At 37.4% G+C, this 23,631-nt stretch overlaps 1 protein-coding gene across 6 annotated transcripts in view; it reads right to left on the minus strand.

The window, feature by feature from the left end:
• GPD2 (glycerol-3-phosphate dehydrogenase 2) overlaps nucleotides 1-23,631 on the minus strand; it is a 134,073-nt gene that overhangs the window by 64,283 nt on the left and 46,159 nt on the right. For 3 of the 6 annotated variants that reach the window (XM_022569760.3, XM_089916808.1, XM_022569761.3), the window contains 4 exons: nucleotides 16,073-16,244; nucleotides 3,408-3,532; nucleotides 1,808-1,905; nucleotides 633-796 (listed from right to left, as the gene is read on the minus strand). In XM_022569760.3, the coding sequence (XP_022425468.1) occupies nucleotides 633-796; nucleotides 1,808-1,905; nucleotides 3,408-3,532; nucleotides 16,073-16,244 (559 nt within the window). Of the gene's footprint in view, nucleotides 1-632; nucleotides 797-1,807; nucleotides 1,906-3,407; nucleotides 14,638-16,072; nucleotides 16,245-23,631 lie in introns of those variants that run through there. The other 3 variants (XM_089916810.1, XM_089916809.1, XM_089916811.1) reach the window with 3 other exon arrangements.

Genomic DNA, 23,631 nt, shown 5'->3' on the forward strand with positions numbered 1-23,631 from the left:
TTGTATTGTCCACACACACACACACACAAACACAAAGAATGAACATTGAACACGTGGCAAACGGGTACTAGATAATGTCACTGTTAGAAAACATCTAACAACAATAAAATAAGCATTAAAACCTGAGGGACTGGTTTAACAGATGCAATGTTCATCTACCTTCTCACATAAATTATATGTTCAAGAATTGTGCCCTGTGCGAAATACAAACATGTCAATTTCAGCCCAGGGCGCATTTTTCTCTAGGTTTATAACCCCTTGAAAATAGAGGTTTCATCTAGAAAACCTAACAGATCCTCAGCTGCTTTCAACATTATAATATATTCATAAGGCAAGTGTTCACCGGCAAACATAACAAATTAAATGGCATGAAGGTGGTGACCAAATACATAATGATGGAAAATGGACCAAACCAACCATGAGATACAAAGTCGAAATCAAAGAAGAAAAGGAATATGCAAAAACAAGCAATATTAAAAGCAAAACACTATATGGAGTGCGCGCATGTACGTTTGTGTGTTGTGTAAGATTAACGTTAATTAGGATGCAAAACTGTCTCGTTAAGAATATGCTGTAAGGGTCACGAGTGGGAGAAAAGTATCTTGTCAAAAAAAAAAAAAAAAATCACATACCATCATAGTAGACAATTGCTCCTACCAGTTTATCCTTCTGGAGCATGGGGAAATGCTCAAGGGCTCTTGATTTGCTGAGGACATAACTGCTTTTCAGGCAATTACTTCCGGCAACCAGATCATACAGCTTGATTCCCACCCAGTAGTAAGGTAACTGCCACCACCTACAGCATAAACAGGGGAAAAGGTTTCTTTAGAAACAGAGTATAACATTATAGAATGTCACTTTAAGATACAAGACACTTTTTATTAAGAAAAGCAAAGTATACCTAGAAGTGTACTGCAAAAGAAACAAGAGACGTGCCGGCCTGTTCTGACACCAGCCCAGCTGAATTATAAAAGTAAATGAATCATCTCTAAGGCAGTGGTTCTGGACCTGACTGCATATTAGATTTTCTGGGGAGCATCAAAAATAAATATAGATGCCTGGGCCTCGTGCTTCTAGGGATCAATTTAACTAGACTAGGGCAAAGATCAGAGCGACTCTAATGTACACCCAGGGTAGAGAATCATTGGCTTAAGATGTCCTAAGAAATCTACGATAAAATATAGACAAAAATTATAAAATCTGCTTCCAGGCCCCACAAGACTCATGCAGCTAGCAGAGTTACATAATTCTGTATTTCCTACCACCTGTATTCCATCTTAAGTCAACTTGATGGATAGCTCTAACAACATTTAGAAAATTGGGTTTAATAATTTTTGATTATTTGACACCTCCAAACCAAATTTCAGTTTTGGTTAACTCGGAAATTTAAAATGACACAAAATGGCTTAGGGTTTGGAGTTGATATATGTCAGTTCAGATTTTGCAGCAGGATTCTTTCTGGCTCTGCATTTTAGTCTGCAAATGACCCTCTTATGTTCCCCAGTGCAAATGTAGTTGCTCCTGTATATACTCTCAGAAACTGGAGTAAAGAACTACTAATTGTAAGTGCAGAACACAACCTCCTTTGCCTTTAAGAGCTAGCCCTTAGAGGTGGGTCAGCAGAGACTAATATAGGAAAAGTCACACTTTTTAAAATGCAACAAAGGAAAATATTTTAAAAGGATTAAAGATTAGGACTAATTAAAACTACATTAAGAAATACACATTGAGGAACTATTTCCATTAAAACTTTGTTCTATTGACCTCAGATAAGCAAAGAGTATACAGATGATACCAAAAGGCTTACTTGTAAATTGGGAGCATTATAGGCAACGGAGCTGATAAATGGGGAGCAATTTCTAGTAGGTTGGCACGCTCATGAAGGGCTTCTTTTACCATCCTGTACTGAAAAGCAAAACAGAGAAAATTAGTTTGGCAATAACAGATCATAATATTTTCAAATGGCAAATAGACACCCTGCCAATTGATTGATACACAGAAACCTCTCTACCTCTGAGCAAGGATAGCTCCCTCCTAATCAAATTTCTAATAATACATCATGCTGTCAACCTGAAAGATTTTTTAGAAACCTTAAACTGTATTTGCATAGGAGAAAAACATGCTGTCAGAGTTCCCAGGTGTAAGATATTTTCCTGACTTGAGTTACAAGATTATTGTAACAATTTATCTTGCATTCTCTGTATTGTCCCTTTTCTCAGTCCCCCATTATATTTTCTCATGTAAGAGATAACAGATTGTTCAGATTCATGTTAAACGTTTCCTTCTTGCCTCCACTAGCCCAAGCAGAGATGATACTTAAGAGTTGCACAGTATTTTACAGACTATCATTAAAAAGCTTTTGTCTTTAGTCCTCATTACATCTCTCTGAAGGCCCAGCATTACTATCATAATACTAATTTTACAAAGAAGAAAACCGAGGCTCATAGAAATTAAATAAATAAGCTGAAACACATCACAAGTCATCTGATTCTAAACCCTATGCTCTTTTCTTCACATCCATCATGATGCTAAACAGACACATAAGAAAAGGGGACAGATTCAAAACTGACAATGTCAAGTAAGTGCTGCTGTTGTTTTTCATGTACGAAAAGCAGATAGGGAGTTCAGTTGATTTTTTTTTTTTTTTTTTTTACTCCTCTGGGAAATGTCATCTTCCACACTGCCTTGGCAGTTTTCAAATGGTGGCAGACTGGACACAACAGAGTGTGACATAAAAAAAAGCATGACTCAGATCATCTTTTCCTTAAGAATATGTCAGTGACAATATGCAGTATGATTGCATCTGCAGTTAAGAGGATCAGTTTAATATTCCTCATGTATTACAACACAGTTCCCTTGAAACTGCTTGCGAAGTAGCAATTTGGTGGCCATTGGTGGGGAAAAAAACAAAACAAAACAATCACAATTGTTAAAAGTAACACATCCAGGGCTTCCCTGGTGGCGCAGTGGTTGGGAGTCCGCCTGCCGATGCAGGGGACACGGGTTCGTGCCCAGGTCCGGGAAGATCCCACATGCCGCGGAGCGGCTGGGCCCGTGAGCCATGGCTGCTGAGCCTGAGCGTCCGGAGCCTGTGCTCCACAACGGGAGAGGCCGTGGCAGCGAGAGGCCCGCGTACCGCGAAAAAAAAGTAACACATCCAAAAGTGATTTTGTAAATCTGCTACTTTGACATGCCTGTGTAGAAAATGCCCCTGATTACCCATAAACATAATGCTACAGGAAAAAAAATGGCACACCTCTCCTGAAAGACACTCCAGCAAAATACACTAAATAGGTATTTCCAATAGGAAGGAATGTTAAAAGCCATAAAAAAAAAAAAAACTGATTTAATTGGGTAGAAAAAAGCACAGTCGCAATTTTTGTTTAACAACTAGCATACACAATTACCTGCTCAATATCCAACTTCATGATAGCCTTCTGAAGATATCTCACACCACCATGGATCAATTTAGTGCTTCTGCTGCTGGTCCCTGATGAGAAATCATCTCTTTCTACAAGGGCTGTTTTTAGTCCTGTGTAACCAGAAAACCAAATTAACTTCTTAAATTACACAATTTGTATGTAATTCATTAAAGGCACTTCTCCAGGGTAGAGACAGTCACAAGAAAAATTACTCTGAACATGGATAAATTTGTATTCCAAGTGCAGTACGCTGTCTATATTATAATGAAGAGATTTTAGTCTCTTCCTGGGGGAAAAGTCAAACCAGAACTAGAAGCATATTAAACTGTGAATGAATCACAGCTAGAAAATATTACAGTGCAATTTCAGGGCAGTAACATACACTGGTGTGTTTCGAGGGTCGAAGGGGAGTCTGGCACCCATCTTTAACCATGTAGAGTTAACTCAGTATTGTTACCGATGCCTTCTGGAACTCACATTCATCCCTCATTACGAGAGTCCAGACATGTGCCAGCCTCTCAACTCCAGTCAACTTTGATGCATCGACTGTGAATCTAGACTAGCCCTCTGTGTGCCGGTTCCTATTTCTGGAGTGGTGTGAAAGTGGGTATAAAATGGGAAAAGAGATCAAAGATATCGAAACAGAAGAAGAAAGAAGAGAATAACCTCTGATGCTGAGGAGTTTACAGTCTAACTGAAGACATGCAAGCACAGTATTGTAGAACTACAAAGAAAAACACAAGCCAGGACAAATGAACCCAGTACAGAGTATCCATGAGTAAAGAAAAGACAATATTCTTGGTAAAGGTGAGGCTGAACAAAGACAAGTCAGTTCTAAAAATCATCCCTCCCAACCTGGCTTTCTTTGAGGGTTGCAATAAATCTCTTGGGAATGAAATCAGTTTTGTTTTGTTTTGTTTTCTTGCAGAGGCACCCCTGCCTCTTCAGGACTGGGAGTACCAACATTACTACAAGTTCCATACACTAGTTAGATATGAAATCCAAAATTTCAAAAGACCCGAAGTATACATCAGCACCAAGCCAGAAGAAATTTTCATGGCCTGCCATACTCTTGGGGGATGAGAGAATGTCATAGAATCCAATTACAATGAGAATATGTAACTGGAGCAGTTTGGGCTCACAAAGCTCATATAAGAGAACTTGTGCATGTATTCAATTCAGAGCCATTTATTACATTTAATACCAAAGGGTCGTTTTTATAACTTCTAACAGTTTAAATATCGTACCCAAATGTCATCATAAAATCAGGGCAATTCCCTTGACTCAAAAGGACAAAATATTTGGAAACTGTGGAGAGAAAAGTAGAGAACTTTGATTCAAGGGCAAAAACTGCTAATGCTCTAATGAACTAGCAAAATAACACTGAAATTACAGATATCATAGACCCAGGTCACTCTTTTTAAGCATTTATGCCAGAAAAAGATGTGTAAAATTCTCAACTATGAAAACTCTAGCAATGCTTAGTAAATTTAGTACAGGATGTATTAAACACATAGAAAAATATATCATATTAGTGCATATTTTTTGAGAGCCTAAGTGCCAGGTAAAGTGCTGGTGTTAGAAATGAAATAGACATAGACCAAGCTGTCATGTAGCTCCCAACCCAAAGAGAGGCAAGTGAACAAAATGAAGCAAAGTTTCATAGGTGCTGCATTTGAAAATGCAGAGGACTCTTTATCCTAAAGTGGGTCAAAAATTAAATTCAGGATATAAACCCCAAATTGCTTAGTCGAGATTACATTTGCAATCTCTCTTACAATGCACTGTCTTGGTGAGCTCTATCACCTTTTCTTAGTAAGTCCGACACAGAGAGTTCTTCTTCCAGTACTAAAATATACCATTTTTCTTCAGTTGAAGATCAGATGAGGAAGTTGACTTTCAAATGGCATTTAAGAGCTGAATTATTTAGAACACACCTCTCTTCCAGTCTTGGAATCAGTCATGGCATTAAGATGCCCACACCATTCGAGGCAGGGACATAAAACTGAGAGGGGATAAGCAGCTTTCCCATCCAGCCTATGGCTCCTACCTGCCCAAAGGTACCCACAGGCTGTGGGAGAAGATGCCTTAGTCCCCAGTTAGCCCCACCTCCTAGTATGTAATCCCCTACCCTGGAGTGTGGGCTTAGCTAGTGCCTTGCTTCTAACCAACAGAATACAGCCACGATGGTGGCAGGCCACGTCCATGGTTAGGTTACAAGAGACTGTGACTCCCTCCTGGATAAAGCAACCTGTCTTGCTCTGAGTCAAGGAACCAACAGAGCCCCTGGTCAACAGGTCACAAGGAACTGAGGCCTCAGTCCAGTAACTTGTGAGGATCTGAATCCTGCCAACCTCCACGTGAGTTGCTAGGAAGCACTGCAGCTTGTGAGAGACTGTGACACAATTCCCTGTGTGAACAATAACTACAGCCAAGGTAGTTATTTTAATTGTATCTGGGATGGGGTCTTGGAGAAAGGCTGAGTCAACAGAGGAGGATGTGTTCAGATGGGTAGAGGGCAGGAGCAAGGGAATTATCACTGGCAAAGATCAGCTTAAGCAAGAGAAGGCAAATGACTGAAATGGCCCAGCTTATTTAGGGTCTGCTTGTCACTCAGGGGCTGGAGTGTGGGGAGACCTTCTAGGGGAACCACACAGCATGAGGGGGGCAATAGAGAGTCTAGCCTCAGAAGGCAGAAGACGGTAATTGGAGAGTGATATGAAGAGAGAATTTTATGGGTGTGTGTTATCAGGATGGGTTTTTTTTTCTTTCCCAAACTGACACAGTGTGAGGCAGGGAACTACTCTAGGAATTAGCAAGCCATCTCAGGAGGATATTTCAGGATATTTAAGTGAGAGCTAACACTTTAAAGCCTCAAAACTGCTTTTGCAAGAATTGGACATTTAAAAAAGTTATTCACATGTACTTATGTGAAAAACCTTAGTGAATACCAACAAAAGTTAAAATGGGCTTCTCTGTCAAACCAGGCTGTTTCTTCTTGTCCCATTATTTCCAGTGTCATATCGTCAAGCTACCCACCAGAATTTCTGAAGGGAAATGATACTGCTCCTTCCAGAGCAAAATAAAAAATAAAAATTTAGTCTCTAAATTTATAGCTAAATTGATATATTAAAGTACCATGTAACCTAAAAGTATTACCAAAAGTTTTTGAAACCTTAAAAAGAAAACATTTTAAAAATTTCAACTGCTTTTATGCTAAACGTTCTGGATTTCTCGTTTTTGTTGGCTGAGAATAATGGAATGAGGAAGGAGGAAAGTAATGCAAAATCAAGACATTATTAGAAGTTACAACCGCTTTTGCCTTAACTGATTAACCGACTACAGCAAAGACAATGAAATTGTTTAAAGTCTTATAATGATCTTGCATGATTCCGTTACCTAAGATGTTCCTTCATGTTTCACCTCTCAAAAATCCAAACTTTTTTTCCACCTCCAGTCTGAAAATAAGAGTTTAGTTTGTTTTGTTTTGTTTCAGTATAAAGCAAGGAAGTGAAGACAGAGCACTGTTTTATCTTCTCAAAGAGAATGAACAGTATTTTTTTTTAATTTTTATTGGAGTATAGCTGATTTACAATGTTGTGTTAGTTTCAGGTGTACAGCAAAGTAAATCAGTTATAGATGTACATATATCCACTCTTTTTTAGATTCTTTTCCATAGAGTACTCTGCACTCCCTTACAGAGTATTGAGTAGAGTTCTCTGTGCTATATAGTAGTAGGTCCTTATTAGTTATCTATTTTATATATAGTAGTGTGTATATGTCAATCTCAGTGTCCCAATTTACCCCTCCCCCATCCCTTTCCCGCCTGGTAACCATAAGATTGTTTTCTACATCTGTGACTCTCTTTCTGTTTTGTAAATAAGTTCATTTTTACCATTTTTTTTAGATTCCACATATAGGCAATATCATATGATATTTGTCTTTGAACAGTATTTTTAAGTGACATTCAGTGCTAACATTTTGCATCTTAGGTAAAATAATTAAATTTGAAGGAGACCGAAAATAATGCATCCAGGCTTCCAGCAACTGTGCCTAGCTGGATGTGAGGCACTGGGGAAGATCTTTCCTCAGAGTGGAAAGAATGACCTCCCCACATGCCCACCAGTGAAGGGCTGGCCTCTGTACATGTATGATAATTCACTAAACTTGTTCAAGATTTTATAAGGAATAGCTTTTGCTTGTTTCTTTTCTTTTCAGAAGTTACTTTTTATGGAAAGCAATATGTTCTATCACTGCTGAGATGAACCAGAACATTTGGGAGTGGTATGATTATTCGATTTTTTGTTTTTATAATTGATTGCTTTTAGTAGTTACTCTCATGAATTTCACTGCAGTGGTAAAGTATTAATATTTGGAGTGAGATTACTCTGAAATTCTTTGGTGGAAGAACAAGATTAGTTATAGCAGAAGAAGAAAGTCAACTTGAAATCTACCTTTCTTTCAGTCATATTCAGCCCATCTCTGAAGTTAAAGTTGTACCTTTTGGGTGGGGTCAGGGATGTGAACGAAATACAGCTCTTCACAGACTTGCCTTTTCTGTCCTGAGTGGGAATGTCTAGCTGCCAGGCACTTCCAACTAAACCAATTCATGGATCAAGACAGTTGGATGAATACAGAGGGATAATTACCATCTAAGGGGAGGAATGGTACGACATTTAACTTTTACAACATGAAATACAACAGAAGCATAGTTTAATACCTTTTACTGATTACCTTATGCATGCAAACACACTCAATATAATAAATGCAGAGAAGTAAAGAGAACAAAATAAAACCCTCCTGTAACCACACTACTCAAACATAACCACAGTTGACATTTGGGTGTTTAAATGTTCACATTTTCTGTGCATGTATGTAATCACATACGCACATTTTTACCAAAATAGGATCATATGATACATTCCATTTTTTTCATTTAACATTATTTATCGTAAACATCTCTCCAATGTCAATACATATTTTTCTATAATTTCACTTTTAATGTGTGCATAGTAATACATTAAATATTTACAATGATTTATTTATTCAATTCCCTGTTTTTGAACATTTGGGTTATTTCCTACCTTCGCTATCACAGTACTGCAAGATTGTATTTTTATTTAAACTCTCTGCATCTTTATTTCATTATAATAAATTTTCAGATATGGCATTATTTAACTATTTTTAAATAGAAAGGGCAGAGTAGTAGCTATGAAATAACTACCAGAGGCACCCAGGTAATAACACACAAATCAAAAAGTTTAGACACTCTGTACATTAGTACCAATTTCTCTAAAAAATAACACACCTGTAAAGCTGCAAAGCAACCCTGGCTTGTTAATCCTCATGATCAGGATTCTATGCTTTAAGCCTAGTATTTTCTAACAGTGAATGTTAACATTTTACAGAACTATATAATATTGGATTGGTTATTATACCTATTTCTATTTTTCTATTAGAAACATATAAACCATTAATGGAGATACTATGCTAAGTTAGAACATATCATTAACATACTTTGAGTCCCTTAAGTTCACACATGATTATGGAGGCACAAAAATGTATTAAGCCATAACACTAATTATAATAATAGAGTTTCAGGGGAATAAGGAAGTTGCTGTTGTTGCTTTCTCTTTTTACTATTTTACTATTTACTTTTTTACTATTTTACTTTTTATTATTTTATAATAAAAACAGCCAGTATTCAGAGAGAAGGAATATCCAAACAATGTAAAATGATGAAAAGAGAGAATAATATACTCCAGACATAACCAAGTTTAACTATTAAAAATGTCCCATATATTCTACCAGAAACTTTTTATGCTGATACACCTGTGTACTTTTTTGCTTCAAAAACAAATACAATTAACAAACTCATTCTTCACAACTTGTTTTTCAATTTACAATACATTTTAGCCATTATCCCTGTAAATACTTATAAACCTCTCTGAATAACTGAATGGACCCAATTTATTAAACCATACCACACTCTTTTTGCTATTATAAATATTGCTTATAGGTAAAATTTTGATCAATATGCCACTGTGAGTTCAGCTTTAAACTCTTCCTCTCCAAACACAGAGAAAATTATATATATGTGTGTATATATATATATATATATATATTTGTTTTTTACATGTATATATATATGTACATACATACCTATGTACACACATACATATATATATTTTAAGGCATGGTTGATTCAAAAATAAACACCTCATGGACCAGAAATGTAGCAGAAACTCAGAGCAGAGTAGTTAGGCCCAAAGCCTCTGTCTTGGTGGAATCTGGGTCTAGAAACAGACAAAGGTAACCAAGATTTCAGTTCCTGAAGGGCAAGAGATAGGGAGAGGTGAAGAAGACAGACCAGTGCTGGAATCCAGGGATTGAAGAAGGGTGGAAAAGCTTCTGCTGACCACTGTCTGGGGCTGTGGACTATCTGCTGGGACATGCCCAGGAGGCAGGAAGATGGACCCAGCCTGGAGAGCAGTACCTGGGCCAGGGAACCACCAGCTGGCTGGCCAAGATCAACACAGGGCAGGAGCCTCGATTTGGTTTTGAGAAAAGTCTCTGATGGGACTTGAAGGTGGCAGCAACTGTATCCCTAGAGTTTAATGTATGGCAACAGAGAGTGATGCAAAGCTGATTTAATATGGAGGAAAGGAAGAAGGAAATGGAGCAAAGTAAAAAAAGATGTAAGGTAAAAAATACAAAATAAAAGCACATGGCATCCAAATAAATGGAGATGGACCAAATTCACCTGTTGAAAGACAGATTCCATCTATCAAGCGTTAAAAAAAAAAGGATCCAGCTACTTGTGTTTCACCATAGACATATTAAAACAAAAGGATATAGAAAAGTTGAAAACAATATGAAACAAATCCTGTCTGATATGTTATTTTTCCAACTTCACAGGTGTTTATTATATTTCTGCCATAAATAAATTTCAATTTTTATGAAATCAAATTTAACAGGATTTGCCAAAAGGAAAATGACTTTATTGATCTCATGCTTAAAAACACCTGTCTTACTCCATGTTTTTAAATTTCCATATACTTTCTTCTAATAGGTTTGTGGTGTTTTATTGTTAAATCCTTGATCCACAGGGAGCATGATAAATAGAATATAAATATACATAATATATACAAATATAAATTTGGGAAAGTGGATACTTCAACATCGCTTATTAAATAACCAATAATGACAAATATGAAATGCTTTTACCATATCCTAAATTTTATGTATTCAGATCTATTTCTAGCCTCTTACTTTTGCTCCGCTAATCTCTCCGTTCCTTTAGCAAACTATTTTAATTAAAGTAGCTTTAGAATACACTTCGATATTGATAGAGCTCTATCTGCTTTATCATTATTCTTTTTCAAAATTAATCTAGTAAATCTCAAAGGCTGATTCTTCCAGATAACTTTGGCACAGTTTCTCTAACCCTCCCCACCCTACTCCTGCCAAAGACAGTCACTATAACATAATCACTAAATTACATCAAATTTCCAGATTAATTTTAGTAGCAATTTGCAACCTAGTCTAATTAGCAGTGTCCAGTAAGTAGCAAACTTTCATCTGCTGCAATTCTACTGTCCTGAAATAGGATTTTCTCTACCCTCATGGTGGAAGAGGGGCCATGGTAGAAGGGGGTGGAGATCTGTAATTCCCAAAATGCACTATCTTCCATGGCTCTCCCTTTTCTGCAGTTTTTAATGCAATTAAAAATGCACACACCTGCTCCTTTTCACAAACCTTTATTTATGCAGAAGTGTTGTTGTTATCCTCCGTTATGTCTGAGAACCTTGAGGCTCTCTGTAAGGTTAGAACACTTACTGAAGGTCATGGACCTAGTGAGTGATGAAGCTGACTGATCCCACTTGGTTCTCATTTCATAGCCTGTGTCCTTACTCGTTATGCTATACTGTCTTAGACTCGAAGGAACTGTGGTGAGAATTCAGGAATTACTAGCCAGGCACCATTCATAAACTAGAAGTACATATACATTTTTAAACAAGAGAACTACAATTAATGTTTTCTTCTAGCAAGAAGCAGTCTTCTCTGGAATTTTGAAGCCATAAAGTTTAAGTTTATAAATAAGATTTTAAACCAAAATTGTACTGATTGACCCCTGATACATACAGGTAAATCACATAAAATAACAAAAAAGAACTGAAAAAAACATCTTGAAGCCCCCTGAGGGAGTGACTATATTTATCAGAGTCTCTTCATTCCAGCTCTCTTTTGGGGGCAAAGTGCCTCCTATATCATCGTGCTTCAAGGCTGGGGACTGGCCACAGAGGTTTTAACCAGAGAAGCAATTCCTATTGATCCTAGAGACCTACAGGAGAACGTGAGGAGAGCTGTGCATATTATGTTTATATAATAATATTCCCAAATGAAACAAATGAAAAACTGATTCCCAAGAAAATGCAGATGGTAAGAATGCAAATAAATGTTCATTATGAAAACTTCATGACTTTTTCTCTTCCTTCTATGGTCTTTGTTTATCCATTACCAAAATTGCATTTGGGCACAATATTTCATCAAAAACCTTGTGAAAACATTTTTATACGAGCCTTTTAACATCTAGCAGTTCCCCCAAAACTTTGATGTCCTGAAAAATCTAATTATTACTGGTAACTTTAAAAGATCACAGTAATTTATTTTTGTCAAATGTGACTAAAGATTAATGGATACAGTCAGGAATAATTTGGTAAAAACATATCAAATGCAGAGAAAGCAAAATTTGTTGTTAAGTGAAGCATCAAATATAATAAAAGAGCAAATTCCATGAATGAACAGCAACAATGCACAATTCATTAACCAAATGCCCATGATTATTTCACACTTCAGAGGGCTACTGATATGATCAGAAATTGTAGTAAAAGGATAAATATAGATTAACTTCAGCATCTCTATACATTTTAATTATAAATGCTACCCTCAGAGGGCTACCAGCATAATAAAGGAAATACAAACTATGGTTTATCCATCCTTTTTATAAATCGTAACTCCGTATACATCAAATAAGACAGTCAGTCAATTATTTTAAAAGACAGCAACTGAAATCCCAGGAGATACTGAAAGTACTTCATTTTCTTAGCTGTTACTAACTATAAGTATTAAAAATCTTGTCAACATTCTGGCTCTGAAAACTCTTATCTTTTCAAAATCATCATCACGGTCATCACCCACAATCGTCTGCTAATGTACTAGGTAACATTCTTTACTGCCCAAAGGAAAAATGTTTGTTCAGCAAATATTAATAAACTATAAGCTCCTCGAGGGCAAGGCCACATCTTATTAGTCTTTATATTCCCAGAGCTGGTTCAGCAGTTGACTCACAAGTAGTATTATTTTAAACAGCAGAACGAAACAAAACAAAAAACTGGAAACCACCTAAAGAGTCATTAACAAGAACGTCTTTGGGATGAATTTTTCAGCCATGAAAAACAATGAATACCATATACATGTAAAGATTGATTAACTACACTGTTATTTGAAAGTAACACACTGCAAAGTAATGACTACAGTATGATCTTATCTATGTTTTTAAAAAGATATCTAAAAAGTGCACAAAAGCAAATATAGGTGAGACTTTTCAAAAGGAGAAAAGGAATAAAAGGCACTTAATCAGTAGTTGCCTTTTTGCTACTGCAATCACGGTCCTAACTCTTTGAGGGAAAGCTGGCTTTCCAACTCCCCTTACCTCCCCCTACCAGTCCTAAGTTTCCATTTAAACAATTTCTTGCCTTCATGGAATCTTTTCTCATTTTCTCCTTCTGTCATTGATACCTAGTCGGTTCTCAATTTGGGATTCTACCCTATCGTGTATTTTCTCTGCCCCAACTCTGAGCAATATTAGACACACATGGGGACACACACACACACACACACACACACACACACACACACACACAGATATCCTTTTCTAACCAGAGCAAAGCAACCCCTATTCCTATCACATTCTCTAAATCTTTTCTACATCCAAGTCCCTACTCCTATCCATAAGTAGCACATCTCACTTCTTTTTGAGTGTTTAAGAATAGCTCTTCAGAGTCACACAGACTCCCTCTTTTATGCCTTAGAATCTTTACACTTTGTATTCGTCCCTGAGAAATGTCTCTTCTTGCCCTGCCAAAGCTAAGATACATCTTTGATATCCCATGCCGCGTATTTTCCCGAGAGCTTGTTCCACATGCAGCCTTCTATTATTTGCATGTTAAGGCTCTCCTCTGAGCCTACAGAAATATTCAGATGGCTCCTATCTTAAAAAGAAAAGAAAGAAGAAACAATTCTTGCACATATTGCCTCCCTTATTCATATCCTACTACACCAGCAAGTTACGTCCTTTCTGTTTTATTTGTCTCTAGATCTCTTAAAAGTTTAGCCCCTGCTTCTTCCTTATTGCCTATCCTTTCCTCATCACAAATGCTCTTCACTGTCTCAGAGGGCCTGTTCAGTAAAGTCCAAAGGCCTTTCCCCGGTATCCCAGGCCCAGCCCTGCCTTTGCACTCCTCTCATATCCTCCCCAGCACAGCCTGGGTGATCCCAACTGAAACACGGGCTGTTTCCCACACACACTGTTCCTCTCACATGCTCCCTCAGATTGGCACACTTCCAGCAAGCAATGTTTGCCTACTAAAATTCTACCCGTGCTAAATAGCAGCTTGCTTTCTCCAGACCATTCTATGCAGATATAACAATGCCCCCAAGCCTCCTGAAAGGCACATATTCTCTATAGGGTAACTCAGTCTACTACAGAACTACAGAACTTGGAGCAACCTAAGGGTGGAGCCTGGATCAAACATCTTTGTATTCTCATGTAGTACTTTGAATATTGCCATGCATAAAGCAGGCACTCAGCCAATATTTGTTGAAATGAAAGAAAAAGAACTGCTGTATACTTCAGTACATAGCATGAACATAAGTGGAGATAGCAAGAAATATTTTTCTGAACCCTACTGGAGAAACGATCCTCTTGGACATAGAAAATTGTCATCTGGTAACTTCTAAGCCCTGGGGTAGTCCCAGGACAGCTGGGGCAGTCCCAAACGAGACCTCCCATTACACTGCCTGTGTCTTCTCTTGACACTCTCTTTCCCAGGACTCCAGGGAAGAGTGTTGAATTCAAACACCTTGAGGTAACTTCAACTCTTCTTTCCATCTGACTTAGTATGTCCCAGGATAATGCAGCTTAAATGATAAACTATGGATGGAGACAAAATTATATAAATATTAGGGTGTGCCAGGAAACTGAGTATGTTCCAGGACTTATTATTGTGAATTTACCATTATTTGGAATTGACAGAAAGGACCTAGGCTGTGATGTCTACATGCATCAAAACTCAAGTGGGGGTCCTGTGCAATCACAGTAAATCTAGTGTACTTTTTGGCTTATGTGTGCCTAATCTCACGAAATTTATTTCATTTCTGTAAAACTAAAATCTACCAGATATGCAAAGTAACTAAGTCTAGGGTGGGTGTGGTAGTAACTTAATCTGAGAAAAATTATTCCATGTAATAAACTATTACCACTGAATATGAAACTGCAATGAATACTGAACCTTATATAGTAACTAAAATAATTTGGAGTCAAAATTCCTTGCAGCAGTACCCAGTCCAATTTGATATATCTAAAAATAATCACAAAGGATTATTTCTCCGGGACAATTGGTTCTAAAAGTCTTTTGCCTTCATGTTATTAATGGCAGCTATAATACTATCTACAATTTACTGAGTTTCTACTTTGTGTGACAAGCACTGTTTTAAATCCCCTTCATGATTATGCATTTAATCCTCATAACAATCATTAACGGAAGATATTTCTTTCCTTATTTGAAAGATGAGGGACCTTAGAGAAATTAAGTAACTTGCTTAAGTGTATGTGCGTGTGTGTGTGTATGCACATACATACATCTTGATAAAGCAGCTCAGCCATGATATGTACTCAGATTTCTTTGATTCCAAACTCTACACTAATAGCCACAGGCAAAAGAAGCAAATCATTAAACATATCATATGTAAGAGCCTTGGTGTTCCATACTAAAATTTCTTTCTTTATATATCCTGTTGCCATTTTGAAAGAACTTCTCATAATATCTTTCCTGAAGCTGACTAATAGAGTGAGACAGAACTACAGGTTAGCAAGTCTTTTCCATTATTCAGTCACCTGAACTAGAGTTTCCCAAACTGTAGTCTGTATTTCATTGGAAGAGATTATTTTAATAGAGAAACAAAAAGAATTATTTTAATAGATTAATTCATTTTAATAAATCTTTTTATTAAAGATAAATCACTGACATAAATGTGATTTTAGGTGATACACAAATAATTTTATTTCACATAAATGTACTTTACTGTGTATAAAAAAAACTAACCAGAACATCAAATCAATGAATTCACAGGAATATAAAGTTTTCTTTTTAAATAAATTCATTTCAGTGTAAAAGACAAACTATACTTCATTTCAAAATTGTGCAAGTACCTACATTTTAACAACGGGAAGGTGCTTCACAAAGAATGGAAAATTAAGCAATGCAACAGAAACGTGACTTCCCAGCACGGAGCGCACACTGTGTGTTTATATCAGAAGGACAGATGAAACCTTTACCTGTGTTACATCCACCCACACCAGGACTCACCTCTGGTGACTGCATCTAGGGCACAGCCACTTCCTGTTGCTCCTCCTCCAATGACAAGTACATCGAATTCAGACGTGTTTTTCAAAGTCAGTATCTGAGCTTCTCTGGAAGGAGGCTCCCTGTTAACAGGTTCTGAGACGTAGTCTGCTGCTTCAACAAAGGCCAGGTTCACCTGAGGTAAAAGACCATTTTCAAATGTTTGTCTGGAATGCCAATTTAATACATTTTACAATGTACTAAAAAAAGATTTGTAATGGAGATAAGGATAACCAGAGCTAGACCGGAGTCTACAGTCCACATGGAGTGAGTGATAGAACCAACTGCCTTGGAGAAAAAAAAAGTCCTTAAAATTCTGTGGGTTTGTTTTTTTTTTTCCATGAATCATAACAATTTAACCGTGGAACACCTGGTTTCAGATTCAATATCTCAACTGATCGTTTTGGTTTCATATACAACCAAGTTCAATTAATTCCCACACTGTACAGCAATTCCCGAATACCTTGTCTAAGACAATTTATAGGAGAACATAAGGAAATGTTTTACCCGGTAGCAGCCATTCATTCAGATAACATTTAAAAGTGTGGAAAGGAGGAGGAAAAAGCACTTTATGCCTTTCCGCAATTTCTTACAAGTATATGTTCTTCATTCTTTAATTCCCCTGACAAAAATATATTCTTGAATTTGGGGATCTATAAGTTAAAGTCAGTACAATTAAAAAGAATCTGTTCACAACAGACATTATTATCCAGTTTAAAATCAGCTCTGGCCAATGGGAATAATATTATATAAAGATTTTAGTCAGAGGCTTCCCCATTCAACGTTTTAACAGAAAATTATAGATTTTATATATTTAATACATGCTATTTCAATTTGTGAAAGCTTTAACAATAATATAATTAAAGCCAGCTATAGTCCCCTAAATGATAATGACCTTCCTTATTTCTAGTTCTTTCATTAGAATATAAGTTATCATCCTAAATCAAAAATGATGCTAGTCTTTATATTAACAAAAGTAGTAAGTCAGAGTCAAAAGCTTAGAAAAACAGATATGTATCTGTTTTTTCTCCAAAATGCGAATACCAGGTTCGTTCACTATACTGAATAGTGCTGGTCACTGTTGCTCTAACAGTTAGTATTCCACAGATATGTGGCTTCTATTTTCTTTTCTTTAAATCACAGCATCAGCACAATCCACAGGGGCAGCGTTCTTCCCATTCTGCTGAAGGGCCATGTATGAAGCTCTGAACCACAAGGCCAAGCTTCTTCCAGAAAAGGTGGTCTTAGCTCTGACCAAGAGATTGTTCTGATAAGTGATTTTTTATTCATTTAAATAAAATAGACCAAAGTGCTCCTTATAATTGGATTTCTATTTAAAAAAAAACTTAAAAGCCATAGAGCACATTGAAAGAAACCTGGATTAGAATCAGAGGGTCCTGGCTTATATCTTAGCACTTGTGTTTACTAGTAAAGGGATTTTTGACCGATTATCTCTCTGGCTTTGGTTTCTTCACTTGCAACGTGGGATGAAACCCCTGTGATGTCTCTATCTCTTTAACTTTGGGTTACTCTCAGTAAGGGAATAATGATATGAAAGTAGGTAGTAAACTATTAATTACACCAAAGAGGAGTTGTATTATTGTTAAATAATTTGATTCCTTAATAGCAGGGAACAGGAAACTTTCAAAACATATTTTACTAAGTATCATAAATACAAAACGTTATAATCTGGTACCATAATTTTTCAGGCTATTAATTCAGATTCCAAACCACAAAAATCTTGCTCTTCCTTATATAACTCCTCCTAATTGTCTGCTAATAACCATTTCCCCATGTTCATATTTACATGCATTTAAGGTAACAAGCTAAATAAATGTAACTGGCTAGGTGCTGTGGAGAATATAAGACGCCTTTCAGTCATGGTCTTTGTTTTCCATCATCTAAGGAGAAGAATGAAAAAAACCACACACACACACACACACACACACACAAACACACACACACACACACACGGTAAACACATACAAGAACAAATGCCAAAATAGAGGAAAAAAAAAAAAAGCACCAAGCTATGACCATTCAGATTAGAGAGGGAGAGTCTTTCATCTGAGGCTTTCAACTGGGCCATGACAGATGGATAAGACTTGAACATGAGACTGACAAGTGACTAAACGCCAGAGCATTTTCACACATCAAAAGAATTGTGCTGACATTTGCTGCTTGGTAAGTTCTCTAGAAATAGTTGAAAATAAATGTAAGGACGGTACTATGGTAGAGTTCATTAGAACTTGGCAATACTAACAGACCCCATTCTACTCTGCTCACAGGTTGCAACCATGGAGATTAAACTCAGCAGAACCTCTTCTTCAGCAAGTACACCAGATCTGATGGGCATTTCTCATGCCTTTTGTGCATCTCTCCACTGACTATGCTGTTTCTCCTGCCCTCATCCCCTGCCTCATACTTCTCATCGGTACGCTCTAACCTGTCTCATCCTAACAAACAGTAAAAAATGTCTCTTACATATGTTTCTAACAATCAGCCTGAAAATTCTTGAAGTAACTGTATACCCTTGCTTCTCTACTGCCTCACCTCCTATTCACTCCCCAACTCAAGTTTAATATGGATTTTCACATACACCAGCACCACCACCATGACCAGACCACCAACACTGACCAATGTCCACTATGCTGCCAAACCCAGTGAGCCTTTTTCATCCTTCATTTCAGTTGTCATCTCAGCACATTCACTCACCTCAGCATCTGGAAGATGTCAGTCTGAAATGACGACCTCTCTCTCTCTCTGTCTCTGTCTCTGTCTCTCTCTCTCTCCCTCCAGCCTCTTGAACTCACTCTCTAGTTTCCTTTGGATGTTTGTCTGCTGTCCAACATTAATCACTGAGGTTCCTCTTGAGTCTGTCCTATTCACTCTTCTCAGATGACTAAAAACTCTCTCTAGGGAACATCATCTTCCCCCATATTATCAGATATCTTTCATACCACCCTGACCCTCAATTATGCTCCCCTATTCCAGAACCTGGATATCAAACTTCCTACTTCATTTCGATGTCTCACATTATCTCAAAATTCTACTGATAACTTTATCTCCCCAAACCTTTTTCCCTATAAATTTTCCTCATTTCAGTGAAGGTACCATTATATATCTAGTTGCTTGTGTCACTCTCTTAAGTCTCCTATCTGGTCAGTCATTGAGTTCTATAAATTCCACCACCTAAAAAAATTCTCACATCTAGTCATATCATCTTCACTGCCTTTCAAGTCCAGGTATCTTCCCTTTCCTCTATATTAAAATAATATCCTCCTACAGGTCTTCACACAGTTACCATTCGTTCTTCCAAGTCATTCTCCATACTGAAGCTGGGGTAATCATGTAAAAACCCAAATAATGTCATTTCCACGTGTAAAACCCTTCAAGAGCTTTTGACCTAATACAACATAAAGGTAAGCATCTTTAGTTTCTAAGATGCGTCATAGTTTTTCAGAGTAGCTTAAATCTAACAAAGAAATGGACAATACCAAGTGCTGGTGGTGATACAACACAATTGGAACTCTCTTATATTGCTGATGGAAATGCAAAATAATCCAGCCATTTTGGAAAACAATTTGAGAGTTTCTAATAAAGGTGAACACACACTTACCATACAGTGCCGCCCCCCAGGTGATTTACTCAAGAGAAATCAAAACCTGTGTTCACACAAAAACCTGTAGGCAAATATTTACAGTGGCTTTATTTATAATTGCCAAAAATTATTAAAAACTCGAACATCCTTCAACTGGTGAATGACTAAACAAACTCTCGTGCGTCCACGCACTGGAATAATAATTGGCAAGAAAAAGAACAAATTACTGATAGTCACAACAACATGAATGGATCTCAAAAGCATCATGCTAAGTCACAGGTTGAAAAATTATGGCTTTCCACCCAAAACTGGCTGCTACCTATTTTAATAAAGTTTTATTGCAACACAGCCACACCCAATCATTCATGCCTAGTACACGACTGCAGTAGCAGAGAGGAGTAGTTGCAACAGAGAAGGTATGGTCTGCAAGCCTAAAACATGTACTGCCGGGCCCTTTAGAGAAAAGTTTGCCAATCCCTGTGCTAAGTGAGAGAAGAAAGACTCAGAAGTCTACATAGGGCATGATTCCATTTACATGATGTTCTGCAAAAGCAAAAGTATATGGTCAGAAAACAGATCAGTGATGGTCAGTGTCTGGAGATGTGGTGGGGAGGAATGACCACAGAGAACATGAGAGCTTTTGAGGATGATAGAAATGTTCTATATCTTGACTGTGGTGGTGGTTATATGACCATATGCTCTTGTCAAAACTCACAGAACTGTACGTTATAAAGGGTGAATTTTACTGCATGTAAATTACACCCCAAATCATACCTCAATAAACTTGACTTAAAAAATAATAAGGGGCTTCCCTGGTGGCGCAGTGGTTGAGAGTCTGCCTGCCGGTGCAGGGGACATGGGTTCGAGCCCTGGTCTGGGAAGATCCCACATGCTGCGGAGCAACTAGGCCCGTGAGCCACAACTGCTGAGCCTGCGCGACTGGAGCTTGTGCTCCGCAACAAGAGAGGCCACGACAGTGAGAGGCCCGAGCACCGCGATGAAGAGTGGCCCCCACTTGCCGCAACTAGAGAAAGCCCACGCACAGAAACGAAGACCCAACACAGACAATCAATCAATCAATCAATAGAAATACTGTAGAATTATTTTAAAAATAATAATAAGTAACCATATACACAGCAATTACGTGCCAGGCATTATTATTAGGGTTTTACTTTTTTCACTCACTTGATCCTCACAATGACTCTATGAGTTAGGTACTACTATGATTTCCATTTTACAGAAGGAGTAACTGAGACACAGAAGTTAAGCACTTGGCCTGTGATTATACAGCTGGTATATGGTAGAGCTAGGAATTGAACTTATGCAGCCTGGTGACACAGACTAAGTTTTACATCACTACAACATACTGATTCTATGTATAATTTGAGAAAAATTAAGAAATAGACTAAATCGTTATAATAGGATGAGATATCACCAGTTATCAAATGCAGGAAGTTTGGGGGGTTTTTGTGGTATGGTTCTGTCGTGGGGGTTTTGCTGAGCAATCCTTCCCAAAATATATATTTTTAAATATACGGCACTATTGAGGGTAATTTATTTAATTTCTGACACTACATTTAAAACAACACTTTATTTTTGTTTATTTTTTTCATAAAAGCTGGAAAGTGTTGCAACTGAGAAGCTAAGCACAAGTTTATTTTAGAGGCAGTAAACACAGCCTAAGGCCCTCCTTATAATTATGACAAGAGAAAGACTCATTTGGGCTTCATATGGCTTTGAGTCACAGAAACACATCTGCACTCTACCTTCCCTAGAATATGTCGACTGAGGAGAAATAAAAGAAAAGCAGTAGGAATAAAACAGTAGTGGTAAGTAACAGCACGCTTTAAGAAAGGGGACCTTTGTGCTCCAAATCTTCCCAGGCCTGCTAATCAAACTTCGCAGACAAATTAATCAAGGCAGTTGATTAAACAGGAATCTGGACTGATCCAGAGATTCTGGGAGAAGGCTTGGAAAGGCAATATGCCCTAAGTCACCTAAGAAGACACCTCACACACCACTGCACTTCCTCATCCAGTGGAGGCCCTCAAGGATTCTACAGACTGGAGGACAAAACAAAAAGATAAAGAGGAAATTATAATATTGCTTAACAGGTGGATTAAAGATAGAGAAGAAGCTATAAGAGCCATGGGAGGCATGAGCCAGACCTAAGAAGGTTTCCCTGGAAACCACAGCTAAATCAGGTCAAGAAAGACTAATAGGCATTAGCTGGGTGAAAATGCCAGGAAAGGAAGTTGGCACAGCATGTGCTAAAACCAGAAGTCATTGTAGTGAATTGGTCAGCATACTACTTTCTTAAAAACGTGAGTTACACATCCAATATTTAAAAATTGTTCTCCATATCTGTGAGTCTATTTCTGTTTTGTAACATTTGTTCACGTTTTTCAGATTTCACATATAACTAAAAATATAGAGTATTTGTCTTTATCTGACGGATTTCAATTAGCATAATACCCTCCAGGTCTATCCATGTTGTCACAAATGGGAAGATTTCACTCTTGTTTTATGGCTAATATTCACTGCATATATACACCACATCTTCTTTATCTATTCCTCTGTCAGTGGACACGGGTTGCTTCCATATTTGCCTATTGTAAATAACGCAGCAATGAACACTGGGGTGCATGTATCTTATTGAATTAATGTTTTTATTTTCTTCAGGTAAATACCCAGGTCACCAGCAGGGAGAGGGTGGGAGGATGGGAGAAATAGGTAAAGGGAATTAAGAGGTACAAACTACCAGTTATAAGATAAATAAGTCACAGGGATGTAATGTACACCACAGGGAATGTAGTCATTAATACTATACTAACTTTGGTGCATATTCTATAAAAATATCAAATCACTATGTTGTACACCTGGAACTAATATAACATTGTGAGTTAACTATACTTCAACTTAAAAATAATATAAATAAGTACCATAAATTGCTATATTTCACATAAAAATTAGGATTTCTATCTGATATCTGCTGAAACTGAACAGTAGCTGCTGCCCTTAGGCAGGGCTGTGCACCCTTGTTAGCCCAGGATTCCCACTCACTGGCTTCACACTTTTATCATCCCAGCCTGGCCCCTGCAGGCATATAAGTTTGCTAAGCCTGGACTAAAGACAGGACAAGTCCAGCACTATCAGATTCAGGATCTATTACCTAATTCAGCCACTGACGTCAGAAGAAAGGAGAGCCCAAGACACAAAGCAAACTGCCTTGTGCCTAGCATAAGTGCAAGCACAGATCCAAAACAAAAAATTCTTTTCTTGGTAGAATTAGGAGAATACCTAATATTTAATATTACTTTGATGTTGTTATTTCTGATTATATTTAATTATCGTGAGCTGTGGGGAAGTAGGTGGGGTTTTTTTAACTTGTAAGCAAAGGTTCCTCTACATTTTAAAAACATAAAATTCCTCCAGCATTCTGAGAGCAAACATATGGCTTTTGTCAAGAGACTGGCACATAGAACACCTATACAGAACTGAAAGCGAGTTCATAATCTTTGAGAGTTTACATCCCAGAGAACAAAATGGGATTCAGAATGAGATCAGTTTTACTATGTCTGTACACCATTAGACTTGCAAATTTAAAAAAATATATATCCTAGACATTTGCAACTTCAGGTGAGACCGAAAACAAGATCTAATAATTAGTGTCTATTTCTGAAAGAAATGCATACTTAAAGACCGCATGCAATTAACAACCAGGTTGTCCTGTAATCATGTAGAGTAATAATTGGAGAATAACGTAGGGTTTCATGCAAATCACTTCTTACTGCAACTATCACTCTCTCTCTCTCTCTTTCTCTCTCTCATTATGTGGCTGAATCATATATATTGATAATGGAATCATTAGATTTAAGGGGAATGGCTTCATGTTTTGTTGTCACTGAAAAATACCATATTT

Source organism: Delphinapterus leucas, chromosome 8 (genome assembly GCF_059928025.1).
Source record: "Delphinapterus leucas isolate spDelLeu-1000000601 "Yukka" chromosome 8, BTC_Dleu_Yukka2, whole genome shotgun sequence".
NCBI lineage: Eukaryota > Metazoa > Chordata > Mammalia > Artiodactyla > Monodontidae > Delphinapterus > Delphinapterus leucas.